The 19,097-nt window shown below is 41.0% G+C and overlaps 3 protein-coding genes across 4 annotated transcripts; 2 read left to right on the top strand and 1 right to left on the bottom strand.

Moving 5' to 3' along the window:
* Window positions 1-42: 42 nt before the first annotated feature.
* Window positions 43-1,817, top strand: Mat1 (CDK-activating kinase assembly factor). The gene is made up of 2 exons (XM_088035301.1): window positions 43-270; window positions 319-1,817. Exons 1-2 carry the CDS (start codon window positions 147-149, stop codon window positions 1,140-1,142), a joined length of 948 nt encoding a protein of 315 aa, XP_087891427.1. The 5' UTR covers window positions 43-146; the 3' UTR covers window positions 1,143-1,817.
* Window positions 1,818-3,420: 1,603 nt separating this feature from the next.
* Window positions 3,421-4,599, bottom strand: Ras64B (ras-like protein 2). The gene is made up of 5 exons (XM_088035313.1): window positions 4,512-4,599; window positions 4,296-4,455; window positions 4,033-4,120; window positions 3,790-3,977; window positions 3,421-3,743 (listed from the first exon to the last, which is right to left on the bottom strand). The coding sequence occupies exons 2-5, from the start codon at window positions 4,398-4,400 to the stop codon at window positions 3,522-3,524; spliced, it is 603 nt and encodes a 200-aa protein (XP_087891439.1). The 5' UTR covers window positions 4,401-4,455; window positions 4,512-4,599; the 3' UTR covers window positions 3,421-3,521.
* Window positions 4,600-7,048: 2,449 nt separating this feature from the next.
* Window positions 7,049-18,654, top strand: Myb (proto-oncogene like protein Myb). Of its 2 annotated transcripts, XM_088035028.1 has the most exons (12): window positions 7,050-7,234; window positions 11,839-11,968; window positions 12,284-12,433; window positions 15,029-15,472; window positions 15,521-15,842; window positions 15,893-16,056; window positions 16,109-16,300; window positions 16,353-16,643; window positions 16,695-16,850; window positions 16,922-17,038; window positions 18,257-18,355; window positions 18,434-18,654. In XM_088035028.1, exons 1-12 carry the CDS (start codon window positions 7,203-7,205, stop codon window positions 18,551-18,553), a joined length of 2,217 nt encoding a protein of 738 aa, XP_087891154.1. In that variant the 5' UTR covers window positions 7,050-7,202; the 3' UTR covers window positions 18,554-18,654. The 2 variants fall into 2 exon arrangements, with proteins under 2 accessions (XP_087891148.1, XP_087891154.1); XM_088035022.1 differs by having other exon boundaries at window positions 7,049-7,234; window positions 18,257-18,654.
* The last annotated feature ends 443 nt before the right edge of the window (window positions 18,655-19,097 follow it).

Here is a 19,097-nt window from a genome sequence, read left to right as displayed (position 1 = left end):
TTTGATCACTTGTCCACCGGTCATGTCTGCATCACCGGCACACAAAATTTCGCGGCGCCTCAGCCACTTCCTCCTGTCACCCGGCCTCAATTGAGGTTATGTAGTTTTGTTGATTTTACGATGTGAACTGAATTTGCTGCTCAAAAATGGAAGATTTCGTTTGTCCACGATGCAAGACCTCCAAGTTCCAGAACCCATCGCTCAAAATGATGGTAAATGTGTGCGGGCACGGTTTGTGCGAAAGTTGCGTGGATTTGCTTTTTCTCAAAGGTGATAATTGCGATTTTATTGGGGATCAACTCAAATAACGTGTTTTAGGGTCTGGGAGTTGTCCCGAATGTAGGATTCCGTTGCGACGAAACAACTTCCGGATACAACTTTTTGAAGATGCAATTGTTGAGAAAGAAGTTGATATTAGAAAGAGGGTTCTGCGCGATTATAACAAGAAAGAGGAGGATTTTGGGTCGTTGGGGGAATTTAACGATTATTTGGAGGAAGTGGAAACTATAATTTACAACCTGACTAATAATATAGACATTGTTAATACAAATAAGAGGATAGAGCAGTACAAAAGGGATAATAGAGAGCAGATAATGAAAAGTAAAGGGAAGCTTGGGCGGGAAGAGTATGAATTAGAGGAGCTCCTGGAGTTTGAGAAGCAACAGGACGAGATGCGGAAACACGAAATAATCATGGAGGAAACTGAGAGTAAAAAGAAGAAGATCCGAGAAAAAGAAGCTTTAATAGACGAGCTCATGTTTTCGACCGAAAACGCGAAAAACATCGTCGAGACGTTCGCTCAACAAGCTAAAGAAGCGAAGGAAGAAGAAGCCAAAGCCGCTCCGGCGAAGAAGACTCACTTTTCGACGGGGATACAAATCGGACGCCAGTCCCAATCCTCATTTCTCCCAGTTCCTGTGGAAGAGGGACCACTCTTCGTTTACAAACCTTTGCCACCACAAAGCGACGGTCCTAAATTACCATCAGATGAAGAAGTGTTGACTCAAGGCTACACGAACCACGTGCGATCTGAAAACGAGCAAGAGAGAGCCGGAGGATTTCGATCGACTATTGCTTGTATGAGGGCTCTGCAAGACGCCTTCTCTGGTTTGTATCACGTGAGAAAGGCCCCCGTCCACTGATTGTTATTAGGGTAAAAAGAAATAAATTTTTCTACATTAAAACATTTATTTGTTAAAACAGAACACACGAATCTAGGATTTTTAAAAGTGTGCCCGTGATGATAGCACCTTTGTTTACATCTATCTGTACACGCCATTAAAATGTTAAAAAGCAAGTGACGGAAGACTAAGATCGAGAATAAAATTATAATATGGTTACGTTTGATTCGCCTCAAAAAATATACCACCAGTCGATTAAATCTTAGTTAAATATCATTAGTAATTTTGGCTTCCACGGAGCGGAAACAACGTCGTAAAAATTGATTAGAAAACGCCACAGAACAATGTCACTAACCTGTTTTTACAGTCATTGTTCCCCTCGTGGCCTTGTCGAAGTTATTTATTCAAATATTTAAAACAAGTGTTTTCCGTCCGCGGAAGCAACTACACACCGCATTAGCTGTAATTGACACTCTTTGTTACTCTGCCTATACTTAATAAATGGCAGTGTCCATCGGAATTACAAAATCTAAATATCTTATGTGATGCACATCGTACAGCAAAATTACTCCAACAACAGTTGAAATAACTTCAGAGATCTCAAAATGAACAACATTAGGCAATCCATGTCTCGATACAACCCAACTATTCTAGCTACTCATAGTCTAGAAAAATACAATTCATATAAAAATAAAATTGGTGTTTTTTTCACTCTCTATTTTGATCGGGAAACAAATATTTACAAAAATAATGCATGAGTCATGTATGAAGGTCCAACGAATTCAGTTCAAGCTATACAAATTATTTACACTATTTATAAACGGGGTGCGGAGATTGCGCACTGACGGGGCCAAAAATTGCGAAAACCCGGCCCTGAGATAATTCAGACTCGGACAAATGTCACGTGATCGTAGTTTACAAGGGGGCTATCAGAGATGGGAATCACGGACTTTTTTAATTTTTGTAAATGTTGTAAGGGGCGATCTCCTTAGTATGTACCTGCAAGGATTTTACGCGACGGGCTCTAGTTCTTAAGATATGGGGGTTCAAAGTTTAAAAACATTTTATAACTAAGAAGTCCATTAGCAATATCTCAAAATTATAACTCTATCTACCGTATAGTTTTTGAGAAATTTGTATGTCAAGTTGACACAAGTGTCCTAAAAAAAACTCATACACAAAGAATGCTCCTCAAGCATTGACGATGCACAAAATTCATTTCGGTCGTTTTAGTTTTTCTAAAAATTTAAAAAATGTACGAATGGAGCGGAAACTATTAAGCTCGTACTTTTCGATAACCACCGAATATTTTTGGCTATTTTTATCTTTAGGTGATTGCCTCTTTTGTCCTTTCTATGTCTGCATTATACATAGAAATACCATATATTATATTTAAAATATTGTCTACCCATTTCGATATAATCAATATTTTTAATAAAAGCAACTTTAAAAAAAAATGTTTTCAGATAGGGTGACTATATCGAAAGTTCACTGTATATTTTTTGAAGAAATTCAAAAATAAATCAGGAAGAACTCAGAATTTTGAATGGCGTATACGTATTATGAAAAATTTGTTATCAGTATTTAACGACTAATGCACTGTGTTAAACGCTCTAAAATGCGTAAATTATTATAATAATTATTAGATTTTTGAGACAGCTTTGAAGAAAATAAATAATAAATTTATTTGAAAAAATATATTTGCAAACTTTGCTGGGCAGTCAATACACTGCCAATGTCTAAACATCCCAAAATCATGATGACACATTAAAATTTTGTAAAACGTTTCTTATAAAACATTATTTGAAAAAAAAAAGTAAAACTCAAGAAGGAATCGAACCCCAGTTTTTCGTTTTCAAATCAGCAATGTTTTCAACTACTCTAGAACCATTTTTACGTAAACGCCTGTTTAATTTCGTGATAAACTGCTACAAGACTTTCAATTCATATATCTTCGGAACTATAGAGCCCGTCGCCTAAAATCCTTTGAGGCTTTTACTAAGGAGATCGTCCCCTACAGCATATAAAAAAAAATAAAATCCGTGATTTCCATCTCTGATAGTCCCTTTGTCAGATTAGTCCTCCACCACCCTCCAATTAGGAAAAAGAAAAATTTGGTGATTTCGGTACTGGCACTAGTTGTAAACAAAAAAAACTAAACTATGACGTAACTGTTAATAATGTAACGCAATTAGAACCAATTCGCGATGTTTATAAAGAAAAACTAAGGGGACGTCGATAAAAAATTTCGAAAAAACCCTAAAAACCCGAGATTTAGTGTCAACTTGCGCCCCGCCGTCGCAACCCCTCATGCGGATATGTCCTAGCAGCGTAATTATGTAATTATCATGATAAAACCTCAAGTGATGCGTACATAAAATAAGCGTTTGATGTGCGTCCTCACAGCAAACAGCACTTTTTCTTGTTTCTTTTGATGTATCCCGGTTTGAGCGGCGGTCTTTCCGATAACTGGAATTTCCGCACGACGCGAACCAGTTCATAGAAGGCATTATCCACATTCATCCTCATTTTGGCACTGCATTCAATGTACGGAATTTTTAATTGCCTCGCCAGCTGTTGGGCTTCTTCTTGCCAAACGACCCGTTGGTGTTCCAAATCCACCTGCGCGAAAAGGGTGAAAAAGGGAGAGAGACTCGGTTCTAATTACCTTATTGCCGACCATTAGCATGGGGAATTCGTCTCTATCTTTAACGCGGAGGATTTGCCGGTGGAATTTGTAGATTTCGTCGAAGCTGGAGCGTTCGGTTACGGAGAAGACGAGGAGGAAGCCTTCACCTGACCGCATGTATTGTTCTCTCATCGCGCTGAACTCTTCCTGACCCGCGGTATCCAGAACTGTGATAACAGAGATATACAGAGTGTTGCGAGATTATTGTTCGTATCTACTCACTGTCGAGTTTCGCAGAAATATCGTCGATGACGCATTGTTTCGTGTAGGAATCTTCGATCGTGGGGTCGTAATCGGTAACGAAATAACTCTGGAATATGTGTAAACTGTGTCAGACTCGCGTAGGCTCAAAGCAAGGTTAAACACACTTCACTCCATATAAAGACAAAAGCAATTAGGGACAATCACACCTGATGGGTTTCGCCCCCGAAAATGGGGGCCAAAGGACCTCTAAACCCCCCCAAAAACACCCCAAATGTAATTACCTGAATAAACTGTAGTGTGATTGCAGATTTTCCAACACCACCTCCACCGACAATAACCAACTTATAAGTTTGATAACTGTTTGGCCTATCTGTTGCTTTGGACATTTTATAATTCCTCTCAAATTAAAACTAATTTACGACGGCCTTACTCAACTACTGACTTAAAATAGACAAAAAAATAAATATAGAATCAACTAAACGTGAAGTTACACCTACCACTAGTGATTTTCAGCGCGGCAGGTTGTGGGGACTTGACAGATCACGCGGGGAGTTTAAATAGACGTCATAGTTTGTTTATGTTGAGAATGAAGAAAAAACAGACGATGCGGGTTATGAATAATTAAGTGCTCTCCCACGATCACCCCTGGTGACTTTAGCCATGTCTTTTCATGGAAATTAGAACATGTGCGCTTCCGGTAATGAGGGAAGTCACTTCCGGGGATATTGACTTCGGTAAACTTATGGGTCTTGGAGTTATGGCCAGCGAAGATAATGACCTTCGATGTTTCCCGCCAGTGCCAGCAGACACCCTGCGTGATGACACATTCCTAAAGCCACCATCAGGTACCAGGTTCATCCCCATGGACAGGGCCGGGCTTCCCGGAAAACCAGCCGCCGGCGCCGTAGATATCAAATTATGGAGCCTCAAGTGTAAAATAGGCTTTAATTGCAATTTTTTTCTCACTGCAGTGCAATCATTTATATTGTTTGTCAAATGGTTTGAGATTGTCGTTTAATGTTGTGAAAAGCTAAGGAAAGAACTATAAAACACTTATTAGGGCCGGTTTACGAAAGTTAAATTAAATTTTTAATTTCGATTAAATATCACTAGACAACACAAAAAACCAATTTCTACAAAATCTTCTTTTCGCTGTCACATTTTTCAGGATAAATTAAAAAAGTAAAGTTTGTTAAAAATCGTAATGTTTATACTACATCTCAAGATAAATATTACAATTAAAAAATCATAGGTGGCTCCGGAGGCACTATCTACTAAAAAACATCAAATAGAGTCATGTGAAACCTCTTTTGAAAGAAAATTTAATTCTTTACTTGACGGCTATATTTTTTTTAAATTTAAAATACGTATAGGTACAGAGGTTCTTAAAAAAATAGAGCTAAATATATATTTTTTTATTTTAGTTTTGTGAAAAAGCTTAAAAGGTCACATAAGACATTCCCTAAAACAAAAATGATAAATTTAAAAACAAAAAAGTTATAACAAGTAATAATGTCGTTTTGGTTCACACGGCAACCACAGCATATAGAGATAATAAATATATAATTGTGTTCCTATGCTGTGCTGCAACTAACAAAATGGACGTGCAGGCTTGATCTACTTGTGAAAATGCTATATGTAGAAACACTATCTGAAAATAATTAGACTAGATTTATTCTTGGAGGCAAACCTGTGTTTCTTAGCCATATATAGCATATACAGCAATGTTAAAGTGCCATGTGACCGTTTTTTCTCCAAACAAATCGTCAAATTAATTGCGAGATTAACTTGATTTCAGGTAAATTATTGTGTAAACGGTCTTCAATGTCGGAATTTTTGTTTAACTCCGCCCATATGACAAAAGACGATCTGAATTTGTCGAATCATAGAATGGCAAGTTCCGTTTAACTCAACAAATTATAAATTTGACAGTTCTCGCATCTCACATGTCAAGAAGATTTGCATCTTAAATATAAACTACACCTTGATCTGGTTGGTATAGTTCAAATAGTCGTGAGATTTTTTGTCGATTCGTCTTCTAATCATTTGTGGACATTTCTAGTCCGACCTTTGACGAATACAAGGTGCTTATAAATGTTTCTAGCATCAAGCGTGGCTTTGGAATTCCTGTCGTACACTATTTTTCCGCTGTGTTTTCATGGTGAATATAACTATCTTGAAAATTATTTATAATGTTACTTACTTCAATGACGTTTTAGTTACGGTTTTGTGTCCAAGTTTTTGATTTTTATGTTTTAAACCACAACTAGAACCGTTTATTTCTCAAAACTTACCTTGCTTCATGTTTGAGGCTAACTGCAAATGTCAGTTGACAAATCAAAACCCACATTTGTAATGAACGGCAAATTTCTTTGCATTTCATAGCCACCCTTGATTCTAGAAACATTTATAAACACCTTGTATAAACAAAATAGAAAAATGTTGCAAAGTGAATTAGACTTTCAGCTAGAACTCTATTGGCCCAAAAAGTAGGTGGAATTAAACCAAAGTTACAATATTCCAACTGTAAAAAAGAGATTATTTAATGGTCTAAAAAAAGTGACTATACCTCATTTATTTTGAATACCGCATTTCAAGGTCACAATTTGTAAAAATTGTGGAGCTTTACGGCAAATCTGAGAAAATTGATGCATTGGATTGAACATAAACAAGTACTTTAACAGCCAAAGACCCGTTTGTGATTCAATTCAATACATAAATCCTCTCAAATTTGCCGGAGAGCTCAACAATATTTACAAATTGTGACCTTGAAATGCGGTATTTAAAATAAATGAAGAGTAGATGAGGAATGAGAATGTGACTATAAAACCAATAAGAAGTAATGACGTAAGTGTAATAATTACAATATGCCAATCATTTTGAAAAAACGTTGAATTTGGGGAAAAAAGAGCTCGCCTTTTTACAATTTCCCTAATTGTATAGTTAATAAATAAATTTTAAGAGCCCCACTTTAAAGTTAGTGGCCTATTTTCAGTTAATCCCGCCCTGTGCCCGCGCGGAGTGCGCATGTCCCCGCGCTGTCAAAAGCTCCAAGTCCAGCAAGCCGTCCTTCGTTTTCGCCGTCGCAGTCCAACAGTGGCGCGTGTGAAGACTGTTCAACCACCAAAAAGTAAACACGGCGAGTGTACTGCGTGAGTGCTTCAGCCCTACGGGGCTCCCAGGTGGATATGGCGCATTACTACCACTCTCACCACGATTTGTAAGTTTTCTGAGTCTAAACTCTCCCTTGCATGTTTAAGAAAGGTAAAATAGCGACTTCGTCGCCGTTGAAACCGGTCGACCGTCGTCTGGAATGCGAGCCGAGAGTGCTCTACCCCTATTCACAAAATGGCGCCATAAAACAACCCCCGCGGTAATTACTGCGTAATCAAGTGACAAAGTCAATTGTCAACACGTCTTTTGTTTCCGGTAAACAAGGAATCCGCAGGGCTGCCACCCTGAGAAACTGCGCGGATTTTGAGGAAAAACGGTTACACTGGTTATTAATGACATCATTGAGCGAAACCGAATTTGTTTACTGATTTGAATTTGCCAATGGGAGGCGATCGTGAGCAATTTGTTGAATAAACTTGAATGAAATTAACGGCGCGTTGAGCGCGCGAATTATGTAATTCATAAATGAGGCGAAGTGGGTGTGAAGCACATTTTCTCGTGATTAAATCTAACAGGAAATGATAAAAAATTTATCGTGCGCTTTTATTTACTCACAGACCCTCGCTTTTCTTATCTGTTTTTTATTTTGATAATTTTATTGGGTGCACCGGCACTTTTCGACTTCTGGGAAGGTGCACAGGCCATTTGCACCAAAACTTGCGGTGTCAGAATGTTATTTATCACCACCGGTGCCAAGTTTTCATTTTCTATTGATACAAAGGTCGATCCGCCTCAAGGCTTTGGAACTGTGCCGCCGCCGGCTTCTTTTCTTGGTCCATCGGCTACATAACGACCGGACCCTATAGAAACAATACTGTATCGATTTGGAGGAAAAAACTGCTTTGTTCGAGTCTCGTAAGCGGAAGAGGTCGGACAAAGAAAAAGGGTTGACGATAATGACCACTGCGTAATTACATTTTTTAATTAAATTTTGGCGAGCTACCAGTTCCGGTTTACTTTTAGGACTCGCCTTATCAGAAGTAATGCAAGATGAGCTTTGGCTTGCTCTAATTCCACCACATTTATCGAGTTTATCTTTTTGCGAGGTCATCGAGTTGATTACCAACACGCTTCTCTGGTGCTTATCTTGTAACTTGCGTTCTTGTGGCGCTAAAATCGGAATAGTTGCCAATCTTTTGATTTACAGTAGAACTTCGATTATCCGGATAATAGAATATATGGAAAAAAACACAGAAAATGATGCAAAACTTTGATTATTATAATACTTAAATAAATGCAAATATTATGCAGGGGGATTTTGAAATAGGGGCGGAAAAAAATCCATTACAACTTATTGTAAATAAGTAATATTTTCAAATTGCTGTCTCAGTTTCAAGAAAAAAGAAAAGAAATTGATTTCAATTTTCAGGCTACGCTAATGATTACTACGGTTACTATGCATAGGTGCATTATTAACGAACAAAATGCTCTGCGTTGTTATTAAGATTATTTTGTGCATATCAGTGGCGCCTAGTAAGGGCGGGATTTTGAAATTTTTTACATTTATCTTAAAATTAATAAAAATCATCGACAACGTCTTCTACGTATTTCAGTGAAGCCGTGATTTTTTTCCGCTCTTATTTCAAAATCACCATATATATTAAGTTATTTTTAAATATTTTGTAATTGTTTGATAGGTAGAATTTTTCCTCTTGATGGCGGCCAAGTCTTGAATTCACTTCAGGTTTAGTAAAGCGACAGTGTTGAACCCCGGTTGCTTTTCGAACCACTTTTGGCCATAAAAACGAAACGTTCTTGAAAAATACTCCAGCAATACCAGGAAACTCTTTGGCACGCATTTTTTACTGGCGTGAGATCAGTAATCCGGAGCGATAACAAAAACCTTTCGTCATATATATTTTTTTAAATCGGTGATCCGGATAATAGCCATATATTTTTTTTAAATCGGTGATCCGGATAATAGAGGCCCGGATAATCAAGCTTCTATCGTATTTCAAGCCTAAAAACGCAAGAAATCTGCACAAATAAGTTTTACCTCGTCATCACGTCTATTTCTGGCCTCCCTGCGAGTACTTTTCCGCCGAGCCAAGATTAATTGTCTCAAGACAACTTCATAAATTCCAGTCCCCATAAGTACCATCTTTGCATATCGTCAATGAAACCCACAGAGTAATGATCTCTTACATAAAATCCCCAAAGGGTGGGCGTGCATCTAATTTGTACGCATCGTTGAAAAAATGTTGTCCGTCTGAAAAAACGCTTCCAAAAGGAGTGCCCTCCGACCACGCATCTCCTCTATTCCATTCATGAGAAAAATCCTCGCCAACGCTCGCTACTTTTCGCGCTATGTCAAGGCTTCGCAAATATTTGCGTTTCGAACTGGTTTCCGTTTCAGCAAACAGCTGACGGTCGCTCGGAATCCCCAGGAAAGCGTGCATTTCTTCGCTAAAAAGGCCTTCGTTTTCGCGCCAAGCCACCAGCTGATGGTCATCCGGAATCCCCGTCTTTCAATAAACTTTGAAATCGCGACGTCTGGGACTTTCTACAATGGTACGACAGTCCGTTGTTTCGTCGCAGCTGTCTTGACGGCACGCGTCGTCTGCCTTCCTTATATAAAATTGAAGGAACAGGGGTGTTACCCTCGAGAAGTTTCCGTGGGGTCGATCGACAGATGCGGAATCGGATGTGAGAAAAAGGCGCCGCTTTTGGAAACGACCTCGGAGGACGCAAATTCTGATCAGACGGGCTCGGTTTTTTGCAATTAAAACGCGACGCGGTGGCAAGTACTCGGATATCGATCGACTTGGGGAGACCATCTGCCAGAGGGATCCAGAGGACACCTGCCGGGCCCGCATGACCCCTCACATGTGCATATATTACTCAGACGCTATCAACGCTGTGATAACTCAAACCTGGGGAGCCAAACCGGCGGCGCGGGTTTGACAGCCAAGATACGAGGTTCTGAAAGCTCCTCCACCTCTAGGAGTTTGCATAATTAAGCCGTTGCCAAGTCAGGCATTAAAATTAATCATCAAGTCAGGTGTCTACATTCCTCTTCAAAGTCATTTTTTGTCTTCGATTCTAAACCCTCGCTTTCTTCGCCACCCCCAAACCTCCGAACGAAATTGAAGGTAGCACGCGTCCGCGCCTCGCCATATGTCTTCTAGATCAACCGAGCACCTGTCGGTGAGGGGATGTGGGCGAAAGAAAGGGTCTTTGCCTTCGATGGACATTGAACTACATTACAGTTAGTCGCGGAGGAATGAACGAAAAAACATGAGGGTTGTACACCTGATCGTCCAATATGTGCTCTTGTTCTAATACGATTTACCCCTTCGCATATTGTACCCTTGTTGTTGGCAATATGCTGCTTTTTGACACGGGGGTGTTGCACAGCTGCCGCGTGTGTGTACAATGGCGATGCGTGGGGCTAGACCGCATCTGCAGCGACAATGTACCAATAAAAGCAAAATGGAGATGAGCACGCGTCAATGGCGCCACTTCTTTTATCTGCTAATGACGACGGGGCGAAGCGCAAATTTTTCGATTTCCAGAGGTTTTAGTCGTGACGTCACTATGATTGATATTCTTGGGCGATTTGTTACTTTCCTGCATGTCAAAGCGTGTTCACGTCCTAGAGGCTGGAATAAATATTAATATATTCTCAGATACCTGCATTGTGCTTTTTTCCGTCATCGAATATTGATCACGACTCGCTTTGTAGTTCCATCATTGCGTCATGGATCTAAAAAGACGAACTTTGCCCAAATCTGGTTAAAACCGACCACTAATCTAATGCTACTTACTTCTCCCAATTAATTCGGCGACTTGGAACAAGTCCTGGCAAGCTTTTTGCCATCCAACTGGTTCCCGCGGGGCATCCACAAAAGGATCAAGTCTTAAATCTCCCCTGAAAGGACCACTAATCTCAATTCGGTAATGATTTCACCCTTTTTCGTGAGAATCTACCTGACGAACTCGACAATTTTGACCTCTTTCGTTGACCTAGAATCTGTGTTTTTTCCCGCGCGTGATGTGGGCGCACATTCTTCTTCCACTCGAGCCGTTGAACCCTTTTTCTGTACCTAACTAAAGTCTAAAAAATTTTATTCCAACGCGTCTGGCGCAGTGTAAATAAACCCGGCAACATATGGCGGTATCTAGTTTCTCTCGTTCTCCAACTGATGCAAGTTCGCCAATAAATAAGATTGTCTTGGAAACTTTTAATATCGATATTAGGTCATCCGGTCTGCGGCGATATGCATGGCGTACGCACTTAAAGAATGTTTCCTGTCATTGTTACGCATTTCCGTCAAAATGAAGGGTGGTTCTGGTTACGAACACAAGCTAATTTTCGACGCTCTCATGGTTGCGACCCTGTTTTATCGAGACAGGTAAAAGATATTCGGGAAGATTTGCATTGTGAATCCTGCAAGTCTGTGAATAGAAAATAGGACATTCCCATAGGAAAAATTTCAGAGGGGAAAAACACGATGGGGTGAGGGCCAACTTCGGTCATCCGAGGGGTTGAGCGAGGGAAAGGTGCAATGTTTTGGGGGCGGCGGACTGTAGTTTTTCTTGTTCTTCGCACCTGGCCGTCCCCTTCGGATTTACGCAAATTCCCCCAAAATCTAATGGGAAAGACCCCTGTTGCGTGTTCCCGCGTCTCAAAGTTCTTTCTTTTTCCAGATACAAGAAAGATGATTCGGAAATCGATAATTCCGGAAACGAGGATTCTGACTCGTCTGCTCTCACCGAGGAACCTCAGCACGCCAAAACGAAGAAGCCCATAAACAAGGGACGGTGGAGCAAGGAGGAGGTAAGGCAGAAATACACACATGGGGAAAATGTGTTCAAGGACTTCCCCAATATCTCCGTGATTCTCCTCTTTATATCTATTTTTTTGTGAACTTGACTTGATTCTTTCTTGGTCTGCATAGAAGTGTTCTAATGGGTTTTGTAATATCCCTAACTTTTTCCATCTGTTAACCCGATGGTAGCTGTCGAACACCTGCTTTGAATTAATTACCGTTTCATTAAGTCGTTTTTGCTATTATTTAGCGCGAGATCATCGTTGACAGCGTTGATGGAATTACCAGTTTTTCCCACTCTGTAAAATTTCCTTCAATTTCAGGACGCCCGTTTGAAGCAGCTGGTTGAAGAGTACAACGAGAAATGGGACGTGATCGCCGAACTTTTCCCAGACCGTTCGGACGTCCAATGTCAGCAAAGATGGACCAAAGTGGTCAATCCCGAATTAGTCAAAGGACCATGGACTAAAGAGGTAAGCGTGACCCGATTTATAAAACTTCCAAGGACGTCCTCTCATCGACATTCGTTGATGGTCGTTGGAAAAAATTCCGTAATGACGACGTGTTACTTCCTTTTTGTCTTTTGATGAGCGTATCTCCATCGGCTATTGAGAGAAAATTGCTTTTCTTCTTATTATGGCGTCTTGTGCAATGAATGCATAGAGGTAACACACAAAGGGCATTGCCCCTCTTCCGTTCGTGGTGGGAACCGGTATAGCGAGAAATTCTACACAAGGGTTTCTTCGCTTTTGTCTTGGATATCTCGACATGCATGGGCGCTCCGAGAAAAAAGGGGCCAAGACAACACGCCGAAAGGGGAAATAAGGACCACAAGGCGAAATTAGTGATGACAGTTTCTCCTGCGAGGACCTCGATTCGCATTTTCTTTGAATAAACAAACAAGGGACAAAAGGTCTTCAGCCTGCTCACGCTAGCTTGAGGTTTTGACATTTTTACTGCTTTCGCGGCCTGTGGACAAAAAGGTTATTCAAACACATCATATTGACACTGTCTTCTATTGTCACATTCAGTCCCTTTTTTGTTTTTTTTTTCTTTTGCGTTTTGCGAGCGTTTCATTAAAATTGCTACTTCCTCCTTCCATGTCCTCATTTCGTGGTAACCGGAAGTAGCAGTGCCACCTGTCCTGTTATTTTCCGTATCCATGGTAACCCAAATCGGCTAATTAATTATTGCCAAGCAGTCGGCTCCAATTATCTCACAAAGAATAAATTGATCATTGACGGAAGGAAGCTTTGCGGCTTTCGCTTTTAACGATTCCGCGCGCGACATACCTTCCAAGGTCACCGCCGAAATTCCGTGCCACTACAAGCAACAAAAAACTTCAAATTTGCCCATAACGGTCGGCGCGTAGTGTGCCAAACTAGTTATTTTTTTTTGCGCGAAATTTTTACTATAACCATTGGGGCCTCGCTGTGGGAGTATAGCACTGGCTCTTGAACTCTTCGTCAAGGTAACAAAGCACCCCGCGCCCCCGCTCACGTAACCATTTTTTGATCCTGCGTGTGTAATTAAGTCACTAGAAAAACACAAGCCCATAACTCAACAGGTTTGTTTTGGACGATGGTACCGGGCACTCCTTGCTCTTTGTAATCTGTGGCGGTCTTTCATGGCCATGTTAACCACGAAGAAATGATGATGGTATTGACGGCTGCGTGTGCTCGGATGACTTTAATTCGCGTTTTGTGCGGCTTCCCACGCTGAAATGGGGACGGGGGGAGCCGTCCTGGAGCCCCCGAGGCGAAGTACTTACGTAATTCGGTTCTGACGGGAATAACGAACTTGGACCAGAATAGCGATTACCGAGTCGGTAAATATGAGGTAATGAGGTCAACAAGAAGTTTCAACCGTCGACGTGGGGCGAAGACCGACGCGGCCGAACCTGAAATAATCAATTAAAGCGAGCTTTTTTTTACCATTTTCGCGGATTTCGTTGCAAATTGCTGTTTTTCGTTTTTGCAACTGTCATTTGCGAATAGAGACGTGTGATTGGTTAGTGGAATTGTTTGTGTAACGTTGCCTAGACAACACCAATCAGGTGCGAGCGTGATCCGTGATATTCAAATTTTTAAATAACAACCAGTGGCGTAACATACCTTCGGTTCACAACGTATTTGTTTTGAAATTAACGTTTTCTTGCGGGATGACATCATCCTACTCGTTTTTATATAACCGCAATTACACTCAAATGCATTGCTTGTCTTGAATGACGCGCATTTTTACCAACATTGTTGAAATGTATGCAAGACTCGTTATCAGAGGGTCACGGTCGATAAATTATCACTTCTTATTTTTTGCTCGCTATATCGTTTCTTGATGACACAACCTCCATGTTTTTTGTGCAGTCGCCCACTGTAATTATCGTAATTTCCAATTTTTTGTTCTGCCATTCGATCGATTTCCCCCCTTTTATCACTCATTTTCCATCCCTTTTTCATTCTGATTAATTATCCCTCCAATTGTCCTCTCTCCCCTAAATGTAACATGAATTGTATGCACATATGCATTTCATATCAATTGTTGTACCCATCTCAGATAAGACATACGGTCACAAAACATTTTCAACAGCTGCGAGTTCACAAGCCATGGGCGGTCAATCCATCCACTTGTGATCTAGCTACCCCAAAAGTTAATCCCACCCCATTAGCCGGTTCTAGGCATTCTAATGAGGCGAAGGCACTAAAAAGATTAGAAATTTTGAGCTGCTTTTCTTATCTATGGTTTCTTTTCGGTACTGGTAATGAGGGGTTATAAATTATAACTCGTTTGAGCTCCGCACATTTTTGCCAAAATTGGCTGTCTTACGACCATATGGTCCGAAGCCTAATTGACCTAGAAATTCGTGACCATATGGGGCCTGTGAACTATGACAGTCATGGGAAGAACACAGGATCATTATAAAATGTACGCTAAAAACATTACTCTCTAGTGAAAAATGTTTTTTTAACCCCGCCATCTGCCGACGCGCCCTTAATCTAATGACGGAGAGATTTGACTCGTCATTATGGCTCCATTTCCGCCCTTATTGAACCTGTTTTTATTGTTAATAGGAGGACGAAAAGGTCATCGAACTTGTCAACAAATACGGTGCCAAAAAATGGACGTTGATAGCGCGGCACTTGAAGGGCCGCATCGGGAAGCAGTGTCGGGAGCGCTGGCACAACCATCTAAATCCGAAAATCAAAAAAAGTGCCTGGACGGACAACGAAGACAGCATTATCTATCAAGCCCACAAAGTTCTCGGTAACCAATGGGCAAAAATCGCGAAACTTCTACCTGGCCGGACCGACAATGCCATCAAGAACCACTGGAATTCAACAATGAGAAGACGCTACGAAAACGAAAGTAGAGGAGAAGGCGAAACGCGAAGAGGACGAACTAGGAAGAACCAGCGACAAGTGGACACGACAAATTATCAGTACCACAACCCTCATCAAGTCGTCATTGATAATTGTGATAGTCGGAGCATTACTCAAGACAACTTGATTATCGAAGTAAGTTAGCTCCGTTGTATTGTCTTCAAATCTAATGTTTTGTGCTAGGATTGGACGTTGGAGACGTTTGACCATGGTAGCAACCAATCCAGTACTGGGGGCTTCTCTCTCGCGGCCACGCCCAGTCCGGGATCGATAACGCCAACCCCCAGTCACACTCTGGTCACGTATAACTCGTCGCCGCCACGTTCCACCGCCTCTATCAAAACCGAACTCGCAACATTTACTTACTTAGATGCAAATACGTACAATAGCCAACCTAGTCCCGTGAAGCTAACACCAATGCCTGATGATTACAACTTAGGAGTAAAATATTACTCGGGCATCAGCCCACTCAAAGAATCCGAGAACCGCCATTTTATCAAGACGCGTAAGTTTGCTAGTTCGTTGTTGTTTACGTCGCTACAACGTCAGTTTCAGGTTTAGCACCGTCAAATCAGAACCAAAACACTTTAGTACCTGTTAATACGATTAATATGACCCGAGCCACAACTCCGCCTATTTTGAGGCGGGGCCCCAAAGCGAGGAGGCGAAAAGAAAGCGAGGGGGATTACATCTTGTCCGACTATGGGGAGGACCCTAAGGTAAACGTGTAGAGCCCCGCCCAGAATTCAGTTTTTAAACGTGTGGTTACAGGACGATTTCAACATCATGTTAACCAATAACAAGCTCATGGTGAACGGAAACTCGCCAATAAAACAGTTGCCTTTTAGTCCGTCGCAGTTTTTCAATAGCCCTGGCTTCTTCGACGTTGCTCTCTCATCCACGCCTATGAAACGAAGCTCCTCCCAGGCGACCACGCCTCTCAAGGACCGCACGTTTAAACCTGTACGTTTTTGTTTGCGAATTTTGGGATGGGTTTAATCAAATTGGTTTGCAGGATCGGGATTACAGCCCGTTGAGCACTCCCAATGGTCTTTCGGTCAAATCAGAGCTTCCTAATTCGGCGTCTGATCCAACAGTGACGCCTAGTAAAAGGTACTTTCAAAGTGTGGACACTCCCCGCACTCCAACTCCATTCAAAAAAGCGCTGGCCGACCTCGAGAAGAAATCCGGCCCGATATCCCACCTCCCGGACACGCCCACGCGCTTGGAGGACATCACCGAAATCATGAAGAAGGATCAAGACATCAGTTCTAACTACGAGACGGATTCGAGCATGATGTTAACAGTAATAGTTTGTTGAATTTTGTAGGTTTAGTGGTAATGTTTTATTTTATAGAATGACAGTGGGTATTTAACGGCAGGGAAGCGGAAAAATGGGAGTGGTTTAGCGTCCGGAAAGGAAAACGTTTTGCCCAATAAAAGAGTGAGGAAGGCTTTGGCGCCGTCTTGGGCTTCCACCTCCACAGATATTTCGTTCGCAGTGGAGACTCCCGTAAGTTTGAAATTGGCGCTGATTGGTAGATTGGTTTTGACGGATGCAATAATTTTTTGTTTTGTTTCTAGAGCAAGTCTTTGGGTGACGACCCCTCCGCGTTGTTTTCGACGCCGTCTTCGATAATGAAGGATAATCTGGGAGTGAGCGGTTTTCTCACGGATAATTCTCAATCAGGATCATCCAAGGTACATGGATGGATTTTCGGAGATAATTTTTTCCCTTCTTAGTCCCGCCCTTTATTAACACTTTCTGTACCTGCTCCCGCACCTTATTAACCATTGTTTGGGATCGCTTTGAAATTCTCTCTTTTTTCGGATTTAGTTTTAGGTTGTAGGTTTTTGTTGTACATTTTTGTTTTTTTTTTATATGATTTAAACACAATTTTTGTTTTCCTAGTTTAGTGACAAAAACAGTCTTGCATGTACCGAATGTCGTATAGTTGGAAATATCTAAATAAACCCAAACATGCGCATGGTAGAGGGGTATTTTTGACATTTGACGGGGTTCCCAACCATAGGCGTCACAGATGCACTATTTGAAAGAACATTCCCGCAAATATTTATTACGGAATCAGAGTGCAAAGGTTTCTAAAAATTATCTAAAAGAAGATTTTTAAACCTTGGGCGTAGTTTCTAGATTATAATCACGTCCCATAATTGTGGTTTTATTTTAGAACCAATGTTGGTGTTGACACGACGCCACTGCATCACATCAAATGTTCTCTGGCGCATGAGCATTAACGCGATTTGCTAATGCGCATCCGTTTGTTTGGGTCTTTTTACATCTTTCCATCTGTACCTTCACTTCACTTTCTAGTCTATGCTGACTTAAAAGTTAAGCATAAAATAACCAAAGCCCATTTTTACCATTCCTTCTTCTTCAGTCAGCTTATGCCATCGCACAGAAACGCAAGTATTGTCACACTATCAGGGGGCCGCGTCGCGTCGACATAACGAATCACATGATTGCGTTGAGATCACGTGATTGCGTTGAGGTTACGTGATGATTACGTTGAGATCACATGAACCGAAACGTTATGTCGACTTGGACTCGGAAATTTCTTATTTCTACGACATTTTGTCTTTAAATATTTATTATGATTGTTAATTGTGTTGTTATGAAGAAAATGCGAAGCATATGCAACAAACGAAGTTTAGCGTTACCAAATAGTATACGCCAGGTTGTTTTTTATTTAATTATTATGCCATATTTTAATGTAGATGGAGCACTAAAGTACTTAAGTAGCGTTGTTGCACTGGACATTTCACGCATTTTCTCTTAGTTTTTTAAGTCAGTGCTCCTCCTTTGTGGGGGCGCGTTTGGGGTATCAAAGCTAGGCTTGGGGGATCAGCATGTGGTCGTTTGTGTGGTGGTATTGTAGCTTTTTATCCTTGTCCCGGCAGCGCCTGCCATCTGCCAGTGCCCCATCCCGCGCCTCTGGTCCACGAAGCACCGCCGCCAAGCGGATCACTTTTGAGGACAACAGGCCCAAAGCTCCCAAGGTGAGCACACAGACACCAAATCCCGTCCCCAAATCGGCGTCTGCGACGACAGATAGTAAGGTTATCTTTCTATTCCAGATCGAGCGGAAGTGGGCCATGGTCGCGTGCGGACGAACACAAGATCAAGTCGATCTAACGGAGCGAGCGCACAACTTTTTGAGGACCACTGGTCTAAAACCTCGTTCTTTAAATTTTTAAGTGCTGTAAATACGTCGAATCAGACCAACTTAGTGCAAACGATTTGTAGATTTCAGTTTTTTTTTTATATTGTAAAGCATCACAGGTGAGGTTTCGTTTGCGGGTTTTTATAATGGAGTTTTTCATGGTTGTATATAGAGTTGTTAAACGAAACCGCACTGGACACACCTTGTATAGAGCTAGTCTACAATTTTGTCTATGTATAATTGTTTATTTGCGTCATTTATATCTTTTAATATATTCAGTTACAAGTTGCGCGCCCAAAGGTTTAATTTGTAATTTTATTGCCATGGTAGGTCTAGGTTTTTTTTGTTATCCTTTGGGACGTTTCGCTTATAAAGCATGCTTCGATTTAATTCTGCATTTATTTAATGAAAATTGTATTTATGATTTTATATTAGTAGTATATAAAATGTTACTTCTGGAGCACTGTTTTTTCCATATTAAAAAAGACCAAAAAGCCCAAATCCTTTCTAATTTCCATTTTTAAACACCACAAAAAATTGGACACGAAAACAACTGAAAGTAAATCGCATTATCGGAG

The sequence above is a fragment of the Gnatocerus cornutus genome, chromosome 1, assembly GCF_029298725.1.
Source record: "Gnatocerus cornutus isolate USDA-ARS CGAHR chromosome 1, icGnaCorn1.1, whole genome shotgun sequence".
NCBI lineage: Eukaryota > Metazoa > Arthropoda > Insecta > Coleoptera > Tenebrionidae > Gnatocerus > Gnatocerus cornutus.
Note: the sequence above shows the minus strand (reverse complement) of the source record. Positions and strands in the feature narration are given on the sequence as shown.

Excerpts from the sequence above, each read along its gene's own strand:
- Mat1 (XM_088035301.1), top strand. The coding sequence starts at position 147 with ATGGAAGATTTCGTTTGTCCACGATGCAAGACCTCCAAGTTCCAGAAC. Across the intron at positions 271-318 it reads GGATTTGCTTTTTCTCAAAG|GGTCTGGGAGTTGTCCCGAA; the intron begins GTGATAATTGCG and ends AACGTGTTTTAG.
- Ras64B (XM_088035313.1), bottom strand. The coding sequence starts at position 4,400 with ATGTCCAAAGCAACAGATAGGCCAAACAGTTATCAAACTTATAAGTTG. Across the intron at positions 4,121-4,295 it reads TCACACTACAGTTTATTCAG|AGTTATTTCGTTACCGATTA; the intron begins GTAATTACATTT and ends CACATATTCCAG. Across the intron at positions 3,744-3,789 it reads TGCTAATGGTCGGCAATAAG|GTGGATTTGGAACACCAACG; the intron begins GTAATTAGAACC and ends CTTTTCGCGCAG.
- Myb (XM_088035022.1), top strand. The coding sequence starts at position 7,203 with ATGGCGCATTACTACCACTCTCACCACGATTT. Across the intron at positions 11,969-12,283 it reads GACGGTGGAGCAAGGAGGAG|GACGCCCGTTTGAAGCAGCT; the intron begins GTAAGGCAGAAA and ends CTTCAATTTCAG. Across the intron at positions 16,851-16,921 it reads CGTTCGCAGTGGAGACTCCC|AGCAAGTCTTTGGGTGACGA; the intron begins GTAAGTTTGAAA and ends TTTTGTTTCTAG.